Raw genomic sequence first — 18,555 nt, forward strand, 5'->3', positions numbered from 1 at the left:
ACTTTAAAACTGCTCATCAAAAACTATAAAGAAATTATTCTGAAATATTTGTTTCCAACCATAGAGCACAGCTACTTACATATCGGTCATATGCTTCTAATGAAGGCAGTCTACAACTATCCAGAGAGGCAAGAGGCCATTCATGCCATTTATAAAATGAGGAAATTTATTTCAGACTTATATTTTCCCATGGATCCAGTTTTTCCCCATAATGATTAAGATAACCCATAAATTCCAAAAACAATTAAAAGAAACTACAAAAATTATTTTTGATCTTAATAAACCACAAATCAAAGTCAATTGTGTGATGCAAAAAGGGTTCGTTTTAAATTGCTGGATGCCAGTCATTCATTTTAAACATTACTAACTATATTTAGTTTAGGAAAACTAGGAGGCAATGCCCCTTGCTCACTAGGCTCGCCAACTGTGGGTAGGCAGCCCTGGCTCTCCCAGAGTTGCTGAGGAGGGTCAGGCCGAGGCATGGCAGCCCTGGCCTGTTCCCTCCTTTCCCCCAGTTGCTGGACAAAAGACCAGGCCAGCCTGAGCTCTTCCCCTCCCTCAGCCGTTGGGCAGGGCTGAGGTTGGTCCAACCCTGCCCCCTTCTCCTCCCCCCCCCGCAACCTGTGCTTCAATTTGATCCCCCTGCCCTTGCCATCCTCCCTAACCCCTACTTCTCCCCACACTGCGTATCCCTACCCCACCTCCTTCCTCCATTCTTACATCCCATCCTTCCCTAACCCCTCCTCACCCCAACAGTGCCTATCCCCCTGCCTCCATTCCTATATCCTCCTCACTCCCACCATACCCCCCTTATTGCAACGCCCATCCCTGCATACACCCTATCCCACTATCCCCCTTCTTCCCTCCCTACACACACCCTGCCCCCTCCCACAAATTCCTCAAGCTGCACACCACGCTTCCCCCCGGAGCACCACCGGGACGGGCAGTACAGCCCCAGCCACTGCAACAGGAGCCACAGCCTGCACTCAGCCCAGCCTTTCTGCACAGTCTGTTGGGGCAGCTTTGCTCTGTGGTGAGCCCAGAGCGCAAGGCAGCAGCTCCGGAGAGCTAGGGAAGCAGCCGGGTGCAAGACCTGCCCAGCTCGTGGTGGGCTTGGGAGAGTGCACCTGAACCTGGGTTACACAGAGTCAAGCCACGTGGCAGGTGCATGGGCCGGGCGGGGCTCAGAGGCAGGTGGACGCTGGTTCATGGGGTGCATCGAGATGGTGCCGCCACCCCCGCATTTCATGGAGTGGTCATGGCTCCTGAGGATGCAGAGTGACGTGATGACATCACTCTGTTGTCCCACAGGAAAAGGTTTTTTATAGATTAGAAGAGATGAGAAATAGCAGGCCAGATCTTACTAATTTACCGATTTACTAACAACTCAAGGATATGGCTCCTGCTACGTTAGTCACATGAGTTTTTTATAGGCCTTAGAGAACCACCATTATTGTGACCAAGGGAAATAATCACAATTATTAACCCGGGCTATTTTATTATTAAAGAAAGGAAAAGAAAATATTAAATCCAGTGATAAAATACATCCATTACAATCTCTTCTGTATGTCTCTCTGTGGAGAGTTTTTAACAGAGATTACACCCTTGAGCATGAAACACCTCAGGGAGCATTCTTTCTTTGGTAAATTAAGGCCAAAGTATCTTGTTTCCTAAAATTATGATGAAATGCTGTCTTAGGGCACATCTACAGTGCACCGTTATTTTGAGATAACAATAGTGTTATTTCAAAATAATGTGAGCGTCTACACAGCCATTCCATTATTTATTTCAAAATAACGGATGGCTTATTCCAAAATCTATAAACCTCATTCTACGAGGAATAATGCCTATTCCGAAATAGCTGTTTTGAAATAAATAGTAGATGTTTTACTGCTGCTATTTTCAAATAGCCCTCTCACCAAGGCCATTCTAACTTATTCCTCCACGGTACCTCCTAGAGCTCTAAATTAAGATAGCATATCTACATTAGGGAAGCCTCAAAATTAGTCTGAGGCAGGCTTCCCTGAAGCATAGATGTGCTATTTCAAAATAAGCTATTTTGGAATAACTATTTTGGAATACCTTATTTCAAAATAAGTCTGCCGTGGAGACATACCCTTAGTCTCTTGGAGCTTGTCTATGCAGCAAAATAATGCACTTTATAGGGGTGTGATTTCTAAAGCGCACCAAAGTATTGTGCATGTACTGGTCCACATGAACCCTGATGACATGCTTTAACACTGTGATGTTTGAAACAGTATTACACTGAAGCGCACTAGGGAACCTTTAGTGTGCACCAGCAGGATCTATGCACATTAATTCATGCACAACACAATAGTACTGTTTATAAATTATGCCCCTATAGACTGCATTACCCAATAATGCAGATAAGCCCTTAATAGATACTTTAAAAATGTTTATGTATGGGCAACAGAATTTCTATCTAAGGGTAGCTAGATCCCGCTGGTTATTTTAACCAGTTTGCAGCTGGGCAAATTAAGCAATCTTAATTAAATCCTATGAAATTGAAGAAATATTTAAATCAGTTATTTTAGAAAAAAAACCATTTCAGAAGCTGTCTTAAGACTGACCAATTATGAATATTAAGAATTTTACATCCAATTTAATCCTACTATTTCTGGATTTACTAATGCTTGGTCTCTGGTTTCCAGGAACACTTAGTCTAACCATTTGGTGATTAACAGGAAAAATTATTACTATTTTCAAAGACTCAGAGAACACTAGAACTGGAAGGAGCCTTGGGAGGTCATGGAGTTCAGTCCCCTGCCCTTTTTAAGTTACAGCAGCATTTTTACACACCAACAAAATTACAAAAGTTTTAAAATCCAATCCCTTGGCAGTGTACTGGTTAATTTTCTCTCACTGATCCAGCTTGAAATCTTGGGGAAGTTTCCTTGATTTGGTTTCTTCTTAGCTTTTGATACTAGCTAGTTTTGAGGCATGAGCTGTGGAGTGTCTGCTGTTTAAGCAGGGTAGCAGAGTGTGTGTGTGTGGGAGGAGGGAAGGAATACACACTTCAGACATTTTTATACTCTTCTCCTTCTTATTTACATGAAATTAAGGGAAATTACCTCTTCCAAGTTTGTTTAGATTCATAGTGGCTGCAATCATTTGTTCACTGGTCTGTGTCTTCGGGGTTGGTTTATGTGACACTTTCAGCTCCTGAACAGGTATTCTATTTAATGAATATGCAAGATTTCTACTGACCTTTATTTTTGTGTAGTGAGAAAATCACAGATAAACTTTTGAAGTTATAGTTTAACTTTCTCTTTTTATTTATTTCATTTATTTAAAAATCTTTCTTCACTTTTAGGCTATGTCTACACTGGTGGGTTCTTGTGCAAGAACATCGTGCGCAAGTGTTCTTGTGCAAGTATTCTTGCACAAGAACACGTCCACACTGACATATGCTTTTGTGCAAGAGCATCCATGGCAGTGTGGACACCCTCTTGTGCAAGAAAGCTCTGATGGATATTTTAGCTGTTTCTTGTGCAAGAAACCTCTGCCGCGTATCCACACTGCCCTCTTGTGCAAGAGCTCTTCCGCAAGAGGTCTTACACTTGTTAGAAAAGAGCGTAGCTCTTGCGCAAGAAGCCCTGTCTTCTGACGCCGTACTGTAAATCTTCTTGCAAAAGAGCGGGCGGGCATTGTGGACGCTTTGCGGGTTCTTGCGCAAGAACAGCCGATCTTGCGCAAGAACCCGCCAGTATAGACATAGCCATAGAGTTCAGCAGGAAATGAAATTCTGTTTTCAAGAAGTCCAAACAATCCTATTAGTCATAAGAAAGTTTTCAGATGAATTAATTACTGGCACTTATAACTATTTAATTTCCCATTAATATAAATATTCTATATTTAAATGGCTTCTTACATGAGTAACTAGTTCAGGAAGGTCTTTAATTCCAAGCATTTTACTGTTGGCAGCAAATTATATTAGGAGCGTCACACTTAACTAGCATACTTGCAAATATTCCAATCAAATGATTTCCCATTTCAACATTTAAGAAGTAAACACATTTTAAATATTTCCAACTATATGTTTTTCCAGAGGACTTTCAAAAGACAAGCAGAAGTTTTTCTTTGAAAGGAAAGGTGTGGGCAGCTTTGTATAGGCCTGCATGGGAGGGTGGGTGTGCACATGCATGCGAATGCACCCTCCCATGGTCCTCCAAGTAAGCGTGGGTGGGAGGGCGGAGCAGCGCATTGCTCAAGCCTCTCTCTCTCCCGTGATCTGGCTGAGAGAAGCAGTGTGTTACCCCAACCTCCCTCCCCCATACTTTGGCTAGGGGAAAGCGGAGGCTGATTTCTACCCCTGCACAGGAGCGAGGCTGGTGGCAGAGCTGGGCAGCCACCAACCCCTTCCACAGCAATTCCTGAGGATGGGCCTGACTTTTCCCCTAGATTTTGTTTGATAAGGAATCTTCAGTAATTTTTTTTGCCCTTTGTGTGTGTGTGTGTGTGTGTGTGTACTAGTTTTACTCTTTACAAATAAAATGCCTATCACATCTTTTATACACAGCACCAATCATGACAACCAAGCCTACACCCATTTTCCAGAACATAGAGAAAACTAGAGGAAATTTTAAATGCAACTTTTCTGAATGTTTATAAATACTCTTTGGGATAATAAACATGGCTTTCTGGCTAACAAGAGGTTGTCTTTCTGCCATTTGCTTCTCCTTGGAGACAGAAAGCAGAAACCTTCTGCAATTTCTTTAAACCAGACTGAACAATTTATAACATCAGGCCCATACTCGGGAATTCCTCTGTGTGGGGGGCGGGGAGGGGGGGAAGGGGAGAGTTGCAAGCTGTAGGAGGGCTGGTGGCTACACTGCCCCCCAACACCACCCCCAGAGCCCTGCCCAGCCCCTGGCCTCTCTCCTGGGGGAAGGAAGGGAAGAAATCAGCCCCAGGCTTCCCCCGACTGGTCACAGCACAGGGGAAGGAGGCTGGGGCAGCACACCGCCTCTACCTTTCCCAGACTAGCTGGAATCAGCCCCATGGCAGACCATGAAGGACTGTAGGGGGGTGCATTCACACCCTTTGCATCCCCCACCCCACATACAGGCCTGAACATAACTAATTAAAATAAACACCATGTGGTAAGGGCTCCTCTTATCCTGGCCAGTGTTTGGGCCAGCAGCCTTCTCCCTTTGCCAAGAATTGGGGCTTGCAGCTGTTTTCTGAAGTAGGGAGCCTAGCCACACCTTCTAGGACTTCCTCCCCTGCTGTTTCTAGCTCTAGAACTGCTCTGGTTTAGTTTCAAGTTCTTGTTTTCTACCCCTCTGCTACCTCTCCCCTCCATCCTCTCACTCTTTCCCCAACCTGCCAACAGGGGAAGCTTTTAAAGGCCTCCAGCAGGTCTGAAGTGGAGTCAGCTGCCCCCAATCTACCTGGGCCAGCTCCCTGCCAGCTGCTCCTAATTGCTTTGCAGCCCTCCACCCTTACTTAGCAGACCTTTTATGCTTTTTGGGGCTGCCTTTTCCCCAATCTGTAGTGGTCCTGTGCCTGACCTTGTCACAACAGTCAGTGTTATATTTCAAGCGTCCTGGCTATAGCATATTAGGAGCTCTATCTTAATATTCAGTAAAAGCACAAGCAAGTTTGTAATGGACCTAATATTTTTAAAAATAAGTTATAATCATTGTTGCATCAATTTTAATGTCTGTCCACCTCAGCTGGAAAAACATCTGAGAAAGAAATGTGGTATATTTCGTGGTATATTATTATATGCTGATGGACTGGTTGCAGCTTGGTAACCATTTAGAATGGTAGAAACAAAAAGTGACACTGCTAAACCGAGCATTTTCAATAACTGTGGGAAACAAAAAAAGATATACTTGAGGGTTTAAAAGAGCATCCTTTAAATATTGAGGCAGAAGCCAGAAAACAGCTCAGAAAATATTAATCCATGATGCAGTCCCACTCAAGTCAATTAGATTCCACGTTGGTGAATCTGGCTCTGCATCTGCAGCTCCAAACTGATGGATACAATATCTGAGAATAAAGACATCTCTTCCAGGAATCAAGAGAGGTAACTTTTTCATACACTGGGTTCTAGGATGGCTATTAGGATGTCAACATCAAACTGGGTTAGCTTACAAAACAAACATGCAGAGCACAAAGAAAGAAGTGCTGAAAGGAACATACACACTTTCAAAACTGAACAAGTGCTACCAATCATTTGACATGAGAAAGAGAAACCTCTAACAGTGATGCTGATAGCTACACTAATGGAAGGAATGACCAAAAGAGCCAACGAAACCATATCCAGGCTATTGAATTTTATAGGAGCCATAGCTAAAAAAGAAAATTAATGCAATCCAGAAAGAATTGGAATGATGCTTGTGGGATAATATAGCTAAGCGATGGTGAGGAGGTATAAAAGAAAATGTCCTTATAACCAAGGAACAAAAACAAATATTAACAATCTATGGACTGTGACATTTATGTTCTCAACTTGTGAAATCAATCAAATTAACATATAGGAGTCTGAAAAGCAAAGCTGAAATAGGCAGCTGGTGTTTTGTTCATATGATGTGGAAGTGACATGTAGTATAAAATTTATGGAAAGATATTGTGCAGCAGGTGAAGGCTATTACCAAAATAACATTTTGTCTCACTCATAAATTCTGTATGTATGGGGCATTACAAATTTTAAAAACCCAAACATTCAAGATCACTTAGAACTACCACCACATTTGCTGGCCTCTGTACAGCAACTGTATCAAAAAGAACATTATGACTCAAAAGCTTTCTCCCCTCATGGCCTTTTCTGCTAATTGATATAAGGCATATTAATTATAATATAATATTCAATAGGGGATCCACACTAGGGTTAGTTAGCGTGGAACAACTTGCATGATTAAGAGTCTTGAATTCCTGTTATTCCTTTTTTTGGAGAATTTTGTTATTTTGACTTTAGTTGTGGCCAATTACGCTGAACAATTTTTTGTTATTATTTACTGAATACTTTGGAATAAAAAGGAAATCTCAAGATTAGCTGTAACACAACTAGCATAACTCCTATTTTCTATAGCATGCAAAAGCCAGTCTGAAGTGATGGGCACATGGGGCCACATACTACCATCTTCCACTGAGAGACCAAAGAGAGACATTTTTTACGGAAGGTTACAGAAGAGCTAAAATATGATCCAAGAATTTTCTCAGACAAGTTAATTGAAAAGTGGATGAAGAAGATTGAGAGTTTTGTTAAAATTAAGAAATAATCATGGAATTTTCATGAGGCTCCTAAAGTGAACATTTACAGTTACAGCACGAGGAGTCCATGTGAAATTATTGTTGCAGCCTAGCCAAAGCAATGTTGAAATGTGACCATCACTGAGTTATTGTCAGAGGTGAAAGTAAGCGAGTGCACCCTGGTGCGCAGCTCCGGCAAGAGCCGGCTGAGCTGCCTCAAAAACCAGCAGGGAGCTATTGAAAGAGTTGGCAGGGACCCAGGTTGCAAGAGGACAGTATCTGTAAGACATTTTAAGTTACTTTCACCTCTGGTTATTGTTCTGTATATATTATGTTTTCTTTAATTATAGAATGGAAAAATGAAGGTCATTTGTATTGTCTCAAGAACATGTGTTCATAAATGTGGCAAGTATCTTCTTACCCTTTATACTAAAATTGAAAACTATATGACAGTGTATATTTTTTAAAAAGGGTCTCCAGCACAAAACATGGTTTTGACATTGCTGTTTGAATAATCTTACATATACATGTGACCTCAAGCAGGGCCGGCCCAAGCCATTCGTGTGCCCCGGGAACACGGCACCGCCTCTGGGAGAATGGCACATGCGTGGCCCTGCCCCTGGGTGTGCGACACACCCCGGCACCCAGCGCATGCGCGGTCCCACCGCCAGGCGCCAGGTGCATGTGTGGCCCCGCCCCTGCCTGGTCCAGCAGCCCTGCATGGTGCCCCCTACAATGAGGCGCCCCGGATGATAACCCAGTCAGCTCATAGCGTGGGCTGGCTCTGACCTCAAGAATGATATATGATCAATATTTGCTGCAAGACCAACACTTGGCACCCATTCTTTCATTGAGTCATAGATTTAAAGGCCAGAAGGGACCATTAAATAATCTAGTCTAACCTCTTGTATATCACAAGCTATGGAACTTCATCCAGTTTCTCCTGTATAGAGCCCAACAGTTTGTACACTGGAATAAAGTGCACCTTCTCTTTCTTCTTGGGGCTGCTTCTCCAATAAAGCAATATACTCTGACCACAACCCTTTTATGGAAACCAAAGTCATTGTATTCAAGGAAGTTTCTGCCATTAATGATGTTACTTCCTTCTATAAATACTTGCATAATCTAACTGATGATAAAGGTCATTCATTCAGTGTGGTTTATTTTAGTACTGGCCAGTTAATCAATGCAAGTGTCCATGGCATACTGTAAGGATCATGAAAGCCAGCTGCTAAGTTCATTTCCAATTTCTTTGAATCCTGATATTAAGGCTGTGACAAGTATTCAAATCCTAGATTGAACAACAAGAGATAAAGAAGCTGCTTATGGTATGTCTAGGCTATGGGTTTTTTCTGGGATACCAGAGGTATCTCGGAAAAACACTGCTACGTCCAGGAAACGTGCCTGCCTTTTTTTGCAGAAGAGCAGACATGCTCTTTCGGAATTCCTGTCTTCCTCCTTCCATGAGGAAGAAGGGCTCTTCTGAAATAGAAGGTTTTTCCAAAATTTGGCCCAATGCAGACAGGCCAAATTTCAGAAAGGCCTCTTCTGACAAAACTATTGGAAAAAGGTACGCAAATTGTGGAGTGCAATTTGCATACCTTTTTCCAATAAAACCCAGTAGTCTAGACAGAGCCTAGCAAGAGCTGCACAGACTAGAAGAAGAGTTAAAATGAGCAGAACAGCTCATTTTAGGCCAAGCAGGGAGAAGGAAGGACCTCTCCTTTGCACCTCCCAAGAAAAGATCAGAGGGAAGGCAGGATCTCTCTCTCAACAACTACCTGAAGCCCCCTCCCAAACCCCCAAGAGTCATTTCCCCATTCTCTCCTGTTAATTGATTTTATTTATGATGATTCCCTCTGGTTTTGGTTATGGGCTACCCCTGAAGGGAAGAGACTTGGAACTGGCCTAGCTAGAGGGCCAAGGCATGAGAGGAGGCAGCTGTTCCAAGAAAGAGAGAGCTACCATTCTTCATATCTAAAACTCACTATTGCCTATCCCCTCACCACTAGGAAATTCTCCCCATGAGTGAAGATCACCACAAGATGCTAGTCAATCGACTCATTTCATACAAAATGATCCTGGCAAATTCATTATCCATGAAATCCACAGCGCTGCAAAGAAGCACAAGGGAATTAAGGCAGCAGAAATCTTGGAATTCCTGCAGAACTTTAAAAAAATGCTTGACCAGCTAATCTTGTGTGACTGCAGATGTTATGCAATTTCAGCTGGAAAAAGGGTTGGTCCTGCCCCACTAGCAAAAAGGCCTTATTTTACTACTTGCCAATATAAAGGCAGCAAATTAGACTGTTATAACTACTCCATCATTACTCTTCTATCTGTCCTGGGGAAAGCTTTTGCTTCTGTCTCGTTGGCCCAAGCTGCTGCTATCTTAAGGAGCAAAAGAAGACTGCAACAAGCTGACTTCACTCCAGGCCATTCTACAGTGGAGTAAATGTGCACAGTGCACCAGCTTATTCAGAAAGCATGAGAACTGAAGTGCCCTGTTCACAATGCATCTGTGAATATCAAGCTTGTATTGGATTCTGCTGACAAGGAATCACTTTGGCAGAAACTCACAATCTCCTTGAAAAGCTCTATAAGAGGTTCCATCTCCTATACAATAACTCCTCAAGCTGCATTCTTGCAAACAGGAAAAGAACTCCGGGCTTCCAAATTAGTCGGGCATTCAGTAAAGATGCACCTCTGTCCCAGAACCCTTCAGTCCTGTCACACACTATGAGCTTGACCAGACTTCTCAGTAAATGCATTTTAGGCATATGTTTTGATAAAAACCTTAACAGTATCGATTTTGCTGACAACATAGCGCTAGTTGTCAAATCAATGGATGAGCTAATAGTGACACTTAAAGTCCTGGAAAGCTCAGTAGTAAAACTCAGCCTGAAAATTAATTGAGGTAAAACCAAAAGACTTTCAATCAGCAATTGCACACACATTGCACACACTCAGTTGAGATTGTCAGTGATTTCACCTACCTCAGCTCTTTCTTAAAAACATGGGCAGTACTGGGAAAGAAATTAAAGTATCATCAGTAAAGGGATGCCTTATCAGGAACATTTTTTGTAACCCAAATACCGTGATTAATACATTTCAAGACCAGAAGGTAAATTATGATCATTGAGTCAGACTCCTTGTTTAATGCAGGCCATAAACTTAACCAAAACAATTGCTACAGCATATGCTCTAAAAATATCCAATTTTGACAGAAAATCCCAAACGATCCTTGGTAAATTGTTCCAACAGTTAATTACCTTCCCTGTCAAAAATTTACATTTTATTTCCAGTCTAAACCTAAGTTCATCTACCAGCCTTTGGATCATGATATATCTGTTAGGGATGTTACATATCATTTAATTTAATAATTGTGTAACCGTACCAAATCTTAGCAGTTACGTGATTATTTGATGGTTCCCGGGGTGGGGTCAGCAGCCAGTACACTCCTCGCCCCACTTCCAGGGAGCCCCCTGACTCCTCACACTGCTGCCTCTGTATCGCAGGCAGGAGCCAGCTCCTTCCAAGCACCAACTCCTGCCTACCCACCCTACCCGTGCACTGCTACCTCTGATAGGGTATGTCTATACTACAACGTTAATTTGAACTAACTTAGTTCAAATTAGTTAATTCGAATTAGTTAATTCGAACTAAGCTAATTCAAACTAACGGATCCAGACTAAAAAACTAGTTCGAATTAGCGTTTTGCTAATTCGAACTAGCATATCCACATTGAGTGGACCCTGAACCGGGCTTAAGGATGGCCAGAAGCAATGCCGGCAGGGCATCAGAGGAGGACTTAGAGCGTGGAGCTGCTGTCTCAGGCTAGCCGAGGGCTGTGCTTAAAGGGACCCGAACCCCAGCCGGACAGACAGTTCTCAGGGGTGCCCCGCTTGCAAAGCAGTCCTGGCTTGGAGTGCCCAGACTACCTACACTGGGCACATCACATCCCAGGCTGGCGGCTCCCGGGAACTTGCCCGGGACCGCAAGAGGCGGGCACCCGCCTGGGCTAGTGCGGAGATTGTGGACCTCGTCCACAATCTCCACACTAGGCACAGGAAAGTGGCCGGCTAGGGCAGGAGAGCTGCCAGCCTGGCCACCCAGGAGCAGGTGTGCAAGAGAATCAAGGGGGTCCACTGAGACCCCCGACCCTGAGCCCTGAGCTTACAATGGCTGTCCTGGGTCAGACCAAAGGTCCATCTAGCCCAGTAGCCTGTCTGCCGACAGCGGCCAACCTTAGGGACCCTGGAGGGGATGGACCGAAGACAGTGACCAAGCCATTTGTCTCGTGCCATCCCTCTCCAGCCTTCCACAAACCTTGGGCAGGGACACCACTATTTATAGGGTCCCAGAGTAGTGACAGGCCTGTGTCCCCCATGGCTCACTGGTGGAGTGGCCAAAGCCATGAGACAGTGACAAATTTAATTTAGAAGCCCAAATGAAAGATAGGATTTAAAGAGTCTTCAAGGAGGAAGCCCTGCATCACAGCTGTACAACAAGGAAGGGACAGGCTTAAAACTTGCACAGAAGAGGCTGAGAAAGGAACCCAGAAACTGGGCTGCAGATGTTACCAAGGGTACAGTGACAGGCCCTATTGGCTCATTCTTGTGCTGGACTCAGTCACTTAGCTGGTGAGATAAGCCACAAGATGAGAGCAGCATCCAGTAGGGGGCACCCTGAACCGCAAAAGTGCAGGTTTGCTCCTGGCAGGAGATGCTCACACACCAGTGATTTTGGTAAGATTAAGAATCAAGTCTGCTGCCTGTAAAAAAATATTACTTTGTTTCTGACATAGGCATAAGCAGACATTTCACAGTGGTTACTATTTAGGGCCACATTCTGCTGTACATCCTTAAACTGAATAGTACTTTTCCTCTACAAATAGTCACACTGAAGTCAATGGAGTTACTCACAGGCTGTGTCTAGACTGGCAAGTTTTTCCGCAAAATCATCTGCTTTTGCGGAAAAACTTGCCAGCTATCTACACTGGCCACTTGAATTTCCGCAAAAGCACTGACAATCTCACATAAGATTGTCAGTGCTTTTGCGGAAATACTGTGCTGCTCCCGTTCGGGCAAAAGTCTTTTTCCGAAAAACTTTTGCGCAAAAGGGCCAGTGTAGACAGCAGAGATTTGTTTTCTGCAAAAAAGTCCCCATCGTGAAAATGGCGATCGGGGCTTTTTGCGGAAAAGCGCGTCTAGATTGTCCACGGACACTTTTCCGCAAAAAGTGCTTTTGCGGAAAAGCGTCCTGCCAATCTAGATGCGCTTTTCTGAAAATGCTTTTAATGGAAAACTTTTCCGTTAAAAGCATTTCCGGAAAATTATGCCAGTGTAGACGTAGCCACAGTGTCAGGTACTACTTATGAGTAAGAGTTGAAGAATCATTCCCTTATAATAATCTAGGTAACTCCCTAAAGAGACAAAAAAAAATTAGGTGAGACTTAGGAACAAGAGGGGTTTAAGCCATATTGTATAAAGGAAAAAAAATCTATAAGAATTTTAAAATCTTAGTGGACTAAGGTTATGAGCCAAAGTAAGTGGAATTATCTCTATATGCTCTAAATTATCCTGCTTATAAATATCTTCAGGAGAACAGTACAATAAAAATGCAAATGAGATATAATTTTTCTGTATGAACAGAAAGTCTGTGCTTAACATGGGTAATTTACAGCAGATATCTTGTAAATCTCTCACAGCACTCTCTAAGTTTAGGGTAGAATTATCAACATATTTCTAAGCGGTTTGAAGTCTAACCTCTGGGCAAGATTGCTTATCTGCAAAGCCACCTGCATGTTGTGATTTAAACTAATAGGCTGAAAAAAGATAGAGTTGTATTAATCGGAAAATATTTTAAAAGGTTTTTCCATAATGCTACTTAGAAAAACTATTTTTAAACTCTCCACCCCGCAACCTCCCTGCTTCTCTCTAACCTGCTGAGCTTTCCTTTTCTCTCTTTAGAAGAGACCTGGCCCTTTCCCAGACACTTACATCTTCCAACCCCCAAAACACTCCTCCACAAACAACCAGTTTCCTGCGATTGGCTCCTCAAATTCCTTTCTCCATTAGTAGCTCCTACCCAACCTTCTCCCCACTGCCATCTACAGACTCATTAACATAACTGAGAAGTGGTGACAGTGATGCAGGGAAGTTGAGCCAGAGATTGGGAAAGCTGATTAGCATCATGGAAGTAGATCACATGAAAGCAGTATTACTGTAATTGATACAAGATGGCTGGGGGCAGCAATAGATATAAGCTAAAATTTTAAGTGGGACACTGCAACATACCTTAACTGCATGTGTGTTCATTGACTAACAGCACCTATGAAAGTGCCTTAAGTCCTCAGTCTAGGCTGCTAGACTTTGCATCAACATTATTTTCTTTTTGCGGTTTTGGAACTTGCACTATTTCACCCTTTATCAGGGCCTCCGGTGTGAGAAGCCAGGTAAAGGAGGCAGGTTGCCCTGGGGCCCAGTGATTTAAAGGGGCCCGGAGCTCCAAGCCCTTTCAAAGCCCCACGTGGCACGTTACAGGTGGTCAGGCTGGGGAGCCGTGGCATGGTCTGGAGAGTCCTGAGGACAGGCTGGGAAGACATGGCATGGTCTGGGGCTATGCTGAGGTCAGGCTACCCATAGTCCAGCCCCTTCTGCCCAAGATCCCACCCCTTCTAGGTGGTCTGGAGCCAAGCCCCCTCTTCTATGCTGCCCAGGTCCCGACGAAGTCTGTCGCCAACCCTGTCTTTTCTTTACACATATTTTGGAGGAACAAGGACAAACATGCTGTCCACACCTAAAACTTATGTCCTTTGAGCTACATTGCTCAGGAGAAAAAATTCACCTCTTGCACAGTGTAGTTAGGGTGACCTAACCCCCATTGTAGGCACAGTTAGATTGACAGATAAATTAGTCAATCAATCTAGCTACTGCCTTTTCAAAGATGTGGATTACTAAATCTGATGGGGAAAACCCCTTCCATTGATATAGGAAGCATCTACACTACAGTAGCATACCTGCTGCACCATTGCTATGTCACTGTAGGATGGACAGACTCTCAGAATTTCCAGTAGTATTCCCTAGATCAGGGGCTCTCAAACTTTTGATCTCTGAGGCCTCTCCCCCTCTCCTCCCCAACATGCTACAAAAAAAAATGATGAAAAGCCAGGGCCAGCATTACAGGGTAGCAAGCACGTCAGTTGCCCCAGAACCCCACTACAGAGGGCTCCATGTTCCAGTTTTATGGCATCAGCTCCAGTGATAACAACATTACACATGCTCTCTAGTTTATTTTGGTCGACCGCCTGAAACCTGCTTGTGCTCCCCCCCTCCCACCCCTCAGCCCGCCTCACAGAGCCATGGACCCTGGGTTGCGAACCTCTGGCCTAAAAGATGCTAAAAATTGCTTGAAGATGTATCTCATTGAAGCACCACTCCACAGTCACTGGACAGATGTCATAGTCAAGTATCGAGCCTGCCATATAGTAGAATTAAAAACATTAAGGATAGTTAATTTTCATCTCATGAGATCTTTGGTGAAATCCTGGCTCTTCTGACATCGATCAGAATTTTGCCATTGACTTCACTGAAGCCAGGATTTCACCTCCAATGTTTGTTTGCTTGCTTGCTTGCTTGTTTAAAGAACACATCAAAAATTACAGAGGACACACACAATCTAATTATAAAAAAATGAAAATATACCGAGAACAAAATGACAAAAAATTAAAAAGTCTATGTTCCTCTACGTCTTCATCTTAAACATTGCCAAACAAGAAGGTGAGGGGTTGTGTGGTATTAGAGACATTACATCTCCGATACAAATTAGAGATGTAAAATCCCGTTAAACCAGTTAAGCGGATAACTGTTATGTTTAACCAGTTAACCCAGATCCCGTGGGAGGAGAGCTGCTCTAGCCTGGCTGGATCTGCTGTGACACAGATTGCTCTGGCTAGGCTGGGCTAAGCGAGCCCGCCGCAAGGAGGGGCTGCATGGGCCCGGCCAGGCCTCGCCCACTGCACCGTGCTGCAGGCAGGGTCTGCTTTGGCTGGGCTCACAGCACTGAATGGGAAGCGGCTCCAGCCTCGCTGGGCTGGAGCACTCCTCCATCTGTACAGCAGTGAGCTCAACCCGACTAGAGCATCCCCAGCCCACAGCACAGCATGGTGGTACTAGCAGCGGTTAACTGGTTACCAGTACGCATCACCCAGTAACCAGTTAAACACTTACATCCATTTTTGACTGTTGACCATGTCGGCTAAAATTCAGTAGGGATCGTATTTTAGGGCTCTATAATAAATCCTGAAGGGAAGGGTTTCGGAGCCCAGGCTGCAGCCCAAGTGGAAATGTCTACATTGCTATTTTGAGCCCCATGAGCTTTAATCAGATGACGTAGGCTCTGCAAATTGCTACCATCAATTTGAAAAAGCTGTCTTTTTTTTTTTTTACAGTATAGATGCAGTCTAATAATGTTCTGTAGAAGATATAAAAAGCTGAAAATTAGAGCAACTATACTGCATACCATTGTACAGTAAACTTCCGATTATCTGGCACCTTTAGGATCTAGGAGGTGCCGGATTATCAGATATGCCGGACTATCAGAAGGGGGCAGTGCTATGAGGGGTCTGGGATGGAGTGGAGGGGAAGCGCCCCTCGGCGCTGCGGGACCAACCTGGCAGCACCCCAGCTGCTCTGCCCTGGGCTTCCCCGAGTCAGCCACTGGTCAGTTTCAGTAGCGGCTGAATCAGGGAAGCCGGGGGCACAGCAGCTCCAATTGTCCGGCTGCCCGGAGCACTTCCGGGTTCCAGATGGTGCCAGACCATCAGGAGTGCCGGACCATTGGATGCCGGGCCACTGGAGTTTTACTGTAATTGAAAAAGGTGAGGGGCAGTTGCTTGGGGGTGGGGAGGTTGTTTTATTTTAAAGAAAGTAGAATCTTTCTTAAGAATCTATACCAAATTCAGCTAGGTCATCACCAGGAGTAACTTGCACTGAACTTGATGGGAGTTGTGCCTATTTACACCACAACTGCTTTTGGCCCTTTGTATTGAAAACACTAATGCAACAATTCCAGGTAGGTTGAAAGACACCAGTGTTCCATGAAGTCATGGATATTAGTAACATTTACAACAGTATTTCACTAAAATTTTCAAGTATAACTACAGGCAGTCCCCGGGTTACATACAAGATAGGGACTATAGGTTTGTTCTTAAGTTGAATTTGTATGTAAGTCGGAACTGGCTCCAGATTCAGCTGCTGCCTGAGACAGAACAGCTGGGGCGCTGCCCGGTAGGTTCCCACAGCACTAGCTGCGCCCCTCCCCCCCAGCAGACCAGGGAGACCCGAGCAAAGCCGCCCAGGCGGCAGGGGTCCCACTGCCTGGGCGGCTTTGCTCCCGGGCAAACAAGCAAAGCCGCCCGGGGAGCTTTGCTGGACCCCCCCCCCTCAGCAAACCAGGGAGACTGGGAGAAGCTTTTCTCGCCCCGGAGGACACGGGTGGCGACCTGCCGCCCGTGAGTTCCAGGGCAAGAAAAGCCCCGTTCGTAAGTGCGGATTCGACATAAGTCGGATCCGCGTAAGTCAGGGACTGCCTGTACGTAGAGAGTACAGAGTACATTTATAAGCTATGTTTTAAGCTATCTTGGAAAATAAGCATTGTTAAAACGGACACAGGTCAAATTAGGACTGAAGTCACTCACTAAACTAGAATATCTCCTGAAGCATGGATACACCATTTTGCCAATGCAGTTATTCCCTCTTACCTTAACTGCATTGAAGCAGAAAGCGTACAGTACAATCACAACTACAAAGCTTCGAGAAATACTGTATAGGGCAGATATCAATCCAGCAGCAGCTGAAAAAAGAACATTGAAAGTTTATTACTGTCTAGATGAAACTAGTTGCAAGCAAAAGAAAAACCAGACAGGGCTTGCTCACCCAGAATTTAATTAATCTTGCATTACAGGTGTTAGTCTTTCTTTGCACAAAGAAAACCTTCGGTGTCTGGATAAGTTAATCAAGCTTCTCAAGAGACTATGGGTGAAATTCTGGCCTCACTAGGTCAATGGAAGTTTTGCTATTGACTTCAGTGGACCAGGATTTAACTTCAAATACTACCCTGCCGATATGTTGCCGCCTACAGTCTTTTCATTTTTTAAAGGAAAAGAGGATGCTGTTTAAAATGTTTAACCCTTATACTGATGCATCATTCCACTACAGAATTCCTCTGAAATAAAACAAAGCTAAAGATCAGCATATTTGGTAACACTCATAGGCTGTGTCTACATTGGCACCCTTTTCCGGAAAAGGGAGGCTAATGAGACCAGTCGGAATTGCAAATGCCCCGGGGATTTAAATTTTCCCCGCGGCATTTGCATGAAAATGGCTGCCGCTTTTTTCCGGCTCGGGGCTTTGCCGGAGAATAGCGCCAATCTAGAAAGGTATCTTTCAGAAAATAAACCCTTTTCCGGAAGATCCCTTATTCCTGATTTTAACTAGACTGGCACTTTTCTCCGGCAAATCCCCAAGCTGGAAAAAAGCGGCAGCCATGTTCATGCAAATGCCGCGGGGAAAATTTAAATCCCCGGGGCATTTGCAATTCCGACTGGTCTCATTAGCATCCCTTTTCCGGAAAAGGGTGCCAATGTAGACACAGCCATAGTAAGTAAAATTCTGGCTCTGTGGAAGTTGTGACAAAACTTCCCTTGACTTTGATGAAGTCAGGGTTTTACCCAACATGTAAGATCTGCTATATTATTCAGGAGTCAAGAAGTAAAAGTTACGCATCTGAATTTAGCCATCTGATTTTTTTCTTATTTGAGATAAAGAGGAAAACAAACCAGTTAATAGTCTCTTTCTCTTTTTAGGCTTCTCCCATGCCATGCTTGAAATGATGCCAGAAACCACCATGCTTCTAACATGTTTTTCCTAATGTGGAAAAAGATTTAAGTTTTGCCAAGGATCACATTAGACATACTAAAAACATTTCTGTGGGTTGTGGAGATAGTTTTTAGTCTAGTGCACAGTTTAAGTACTGCTCTTCTCAGAAAAATATTCTTGTCCACATACATGATAATACAAGAAACCATGTGTAAGTTTGTGACTGCCACTAGCATTGTTCTAACTGTGAGAATGGAGATTCAAAATATGCAGTACAAACCAGCTTAATTTCTGATTGTGGGCATAAGCAGATGAGCACAGGTTACAATAAACTACTTACCAGAACCACCAAAAAGCAACATGTCTATTTGTTCCAAGAGGTATATACAGAAGGTGTTGATTTGAGGGAAAAGGCCAAGAAGAGAAATTGCAGGGAAGCAATACAAAAACACTG

General features: G+C 43.9%; 1 protein-coding gene across 1 annotated transcript in view; it reads right to left on the bottom strand.

Moving 5' to 3' along the window:
• The window catches only part of PCNX2 (pecanex 2), a 225,416-nt gene that overhangs the window by 127,423 nt on the left and 79,438 nt on the right, over window positions 1-18,555 (bottom strand). The window contains exons 14-15 of the mRNA XM_075924756.1: window positions 18,442-18,552; window positions 16,985-17,076 (exon numbers count right to left, since the gene is read on the bottom strand). Of these exons, the coding sequence (XP_075780871.1) occupies window positions 16,985-17,076; window positions 18,442-18,552 (203 nt within the window). The remainder of the gene's footprint in view (window positions 1-16,984; window positions 17,077-18,441; window positions 18,553-18,555) is intronic.

The sequence above is a fragment of the Pelodiscus sinensis genome, chromosome 3 (genome assembly GCF_049634645.1).
Source record: "Pelodiscus sinensis isolate JC-2024 chromosome 3, ASM4963464v1, whole genome shotgun sequence".
NCBI classification, from domain to species: domain Eukaryota; kingdom Metazoa; phylum Chordata; order Testudines; family Trionychidae; genus Pelodiscus; species Pelodiscus sinensis.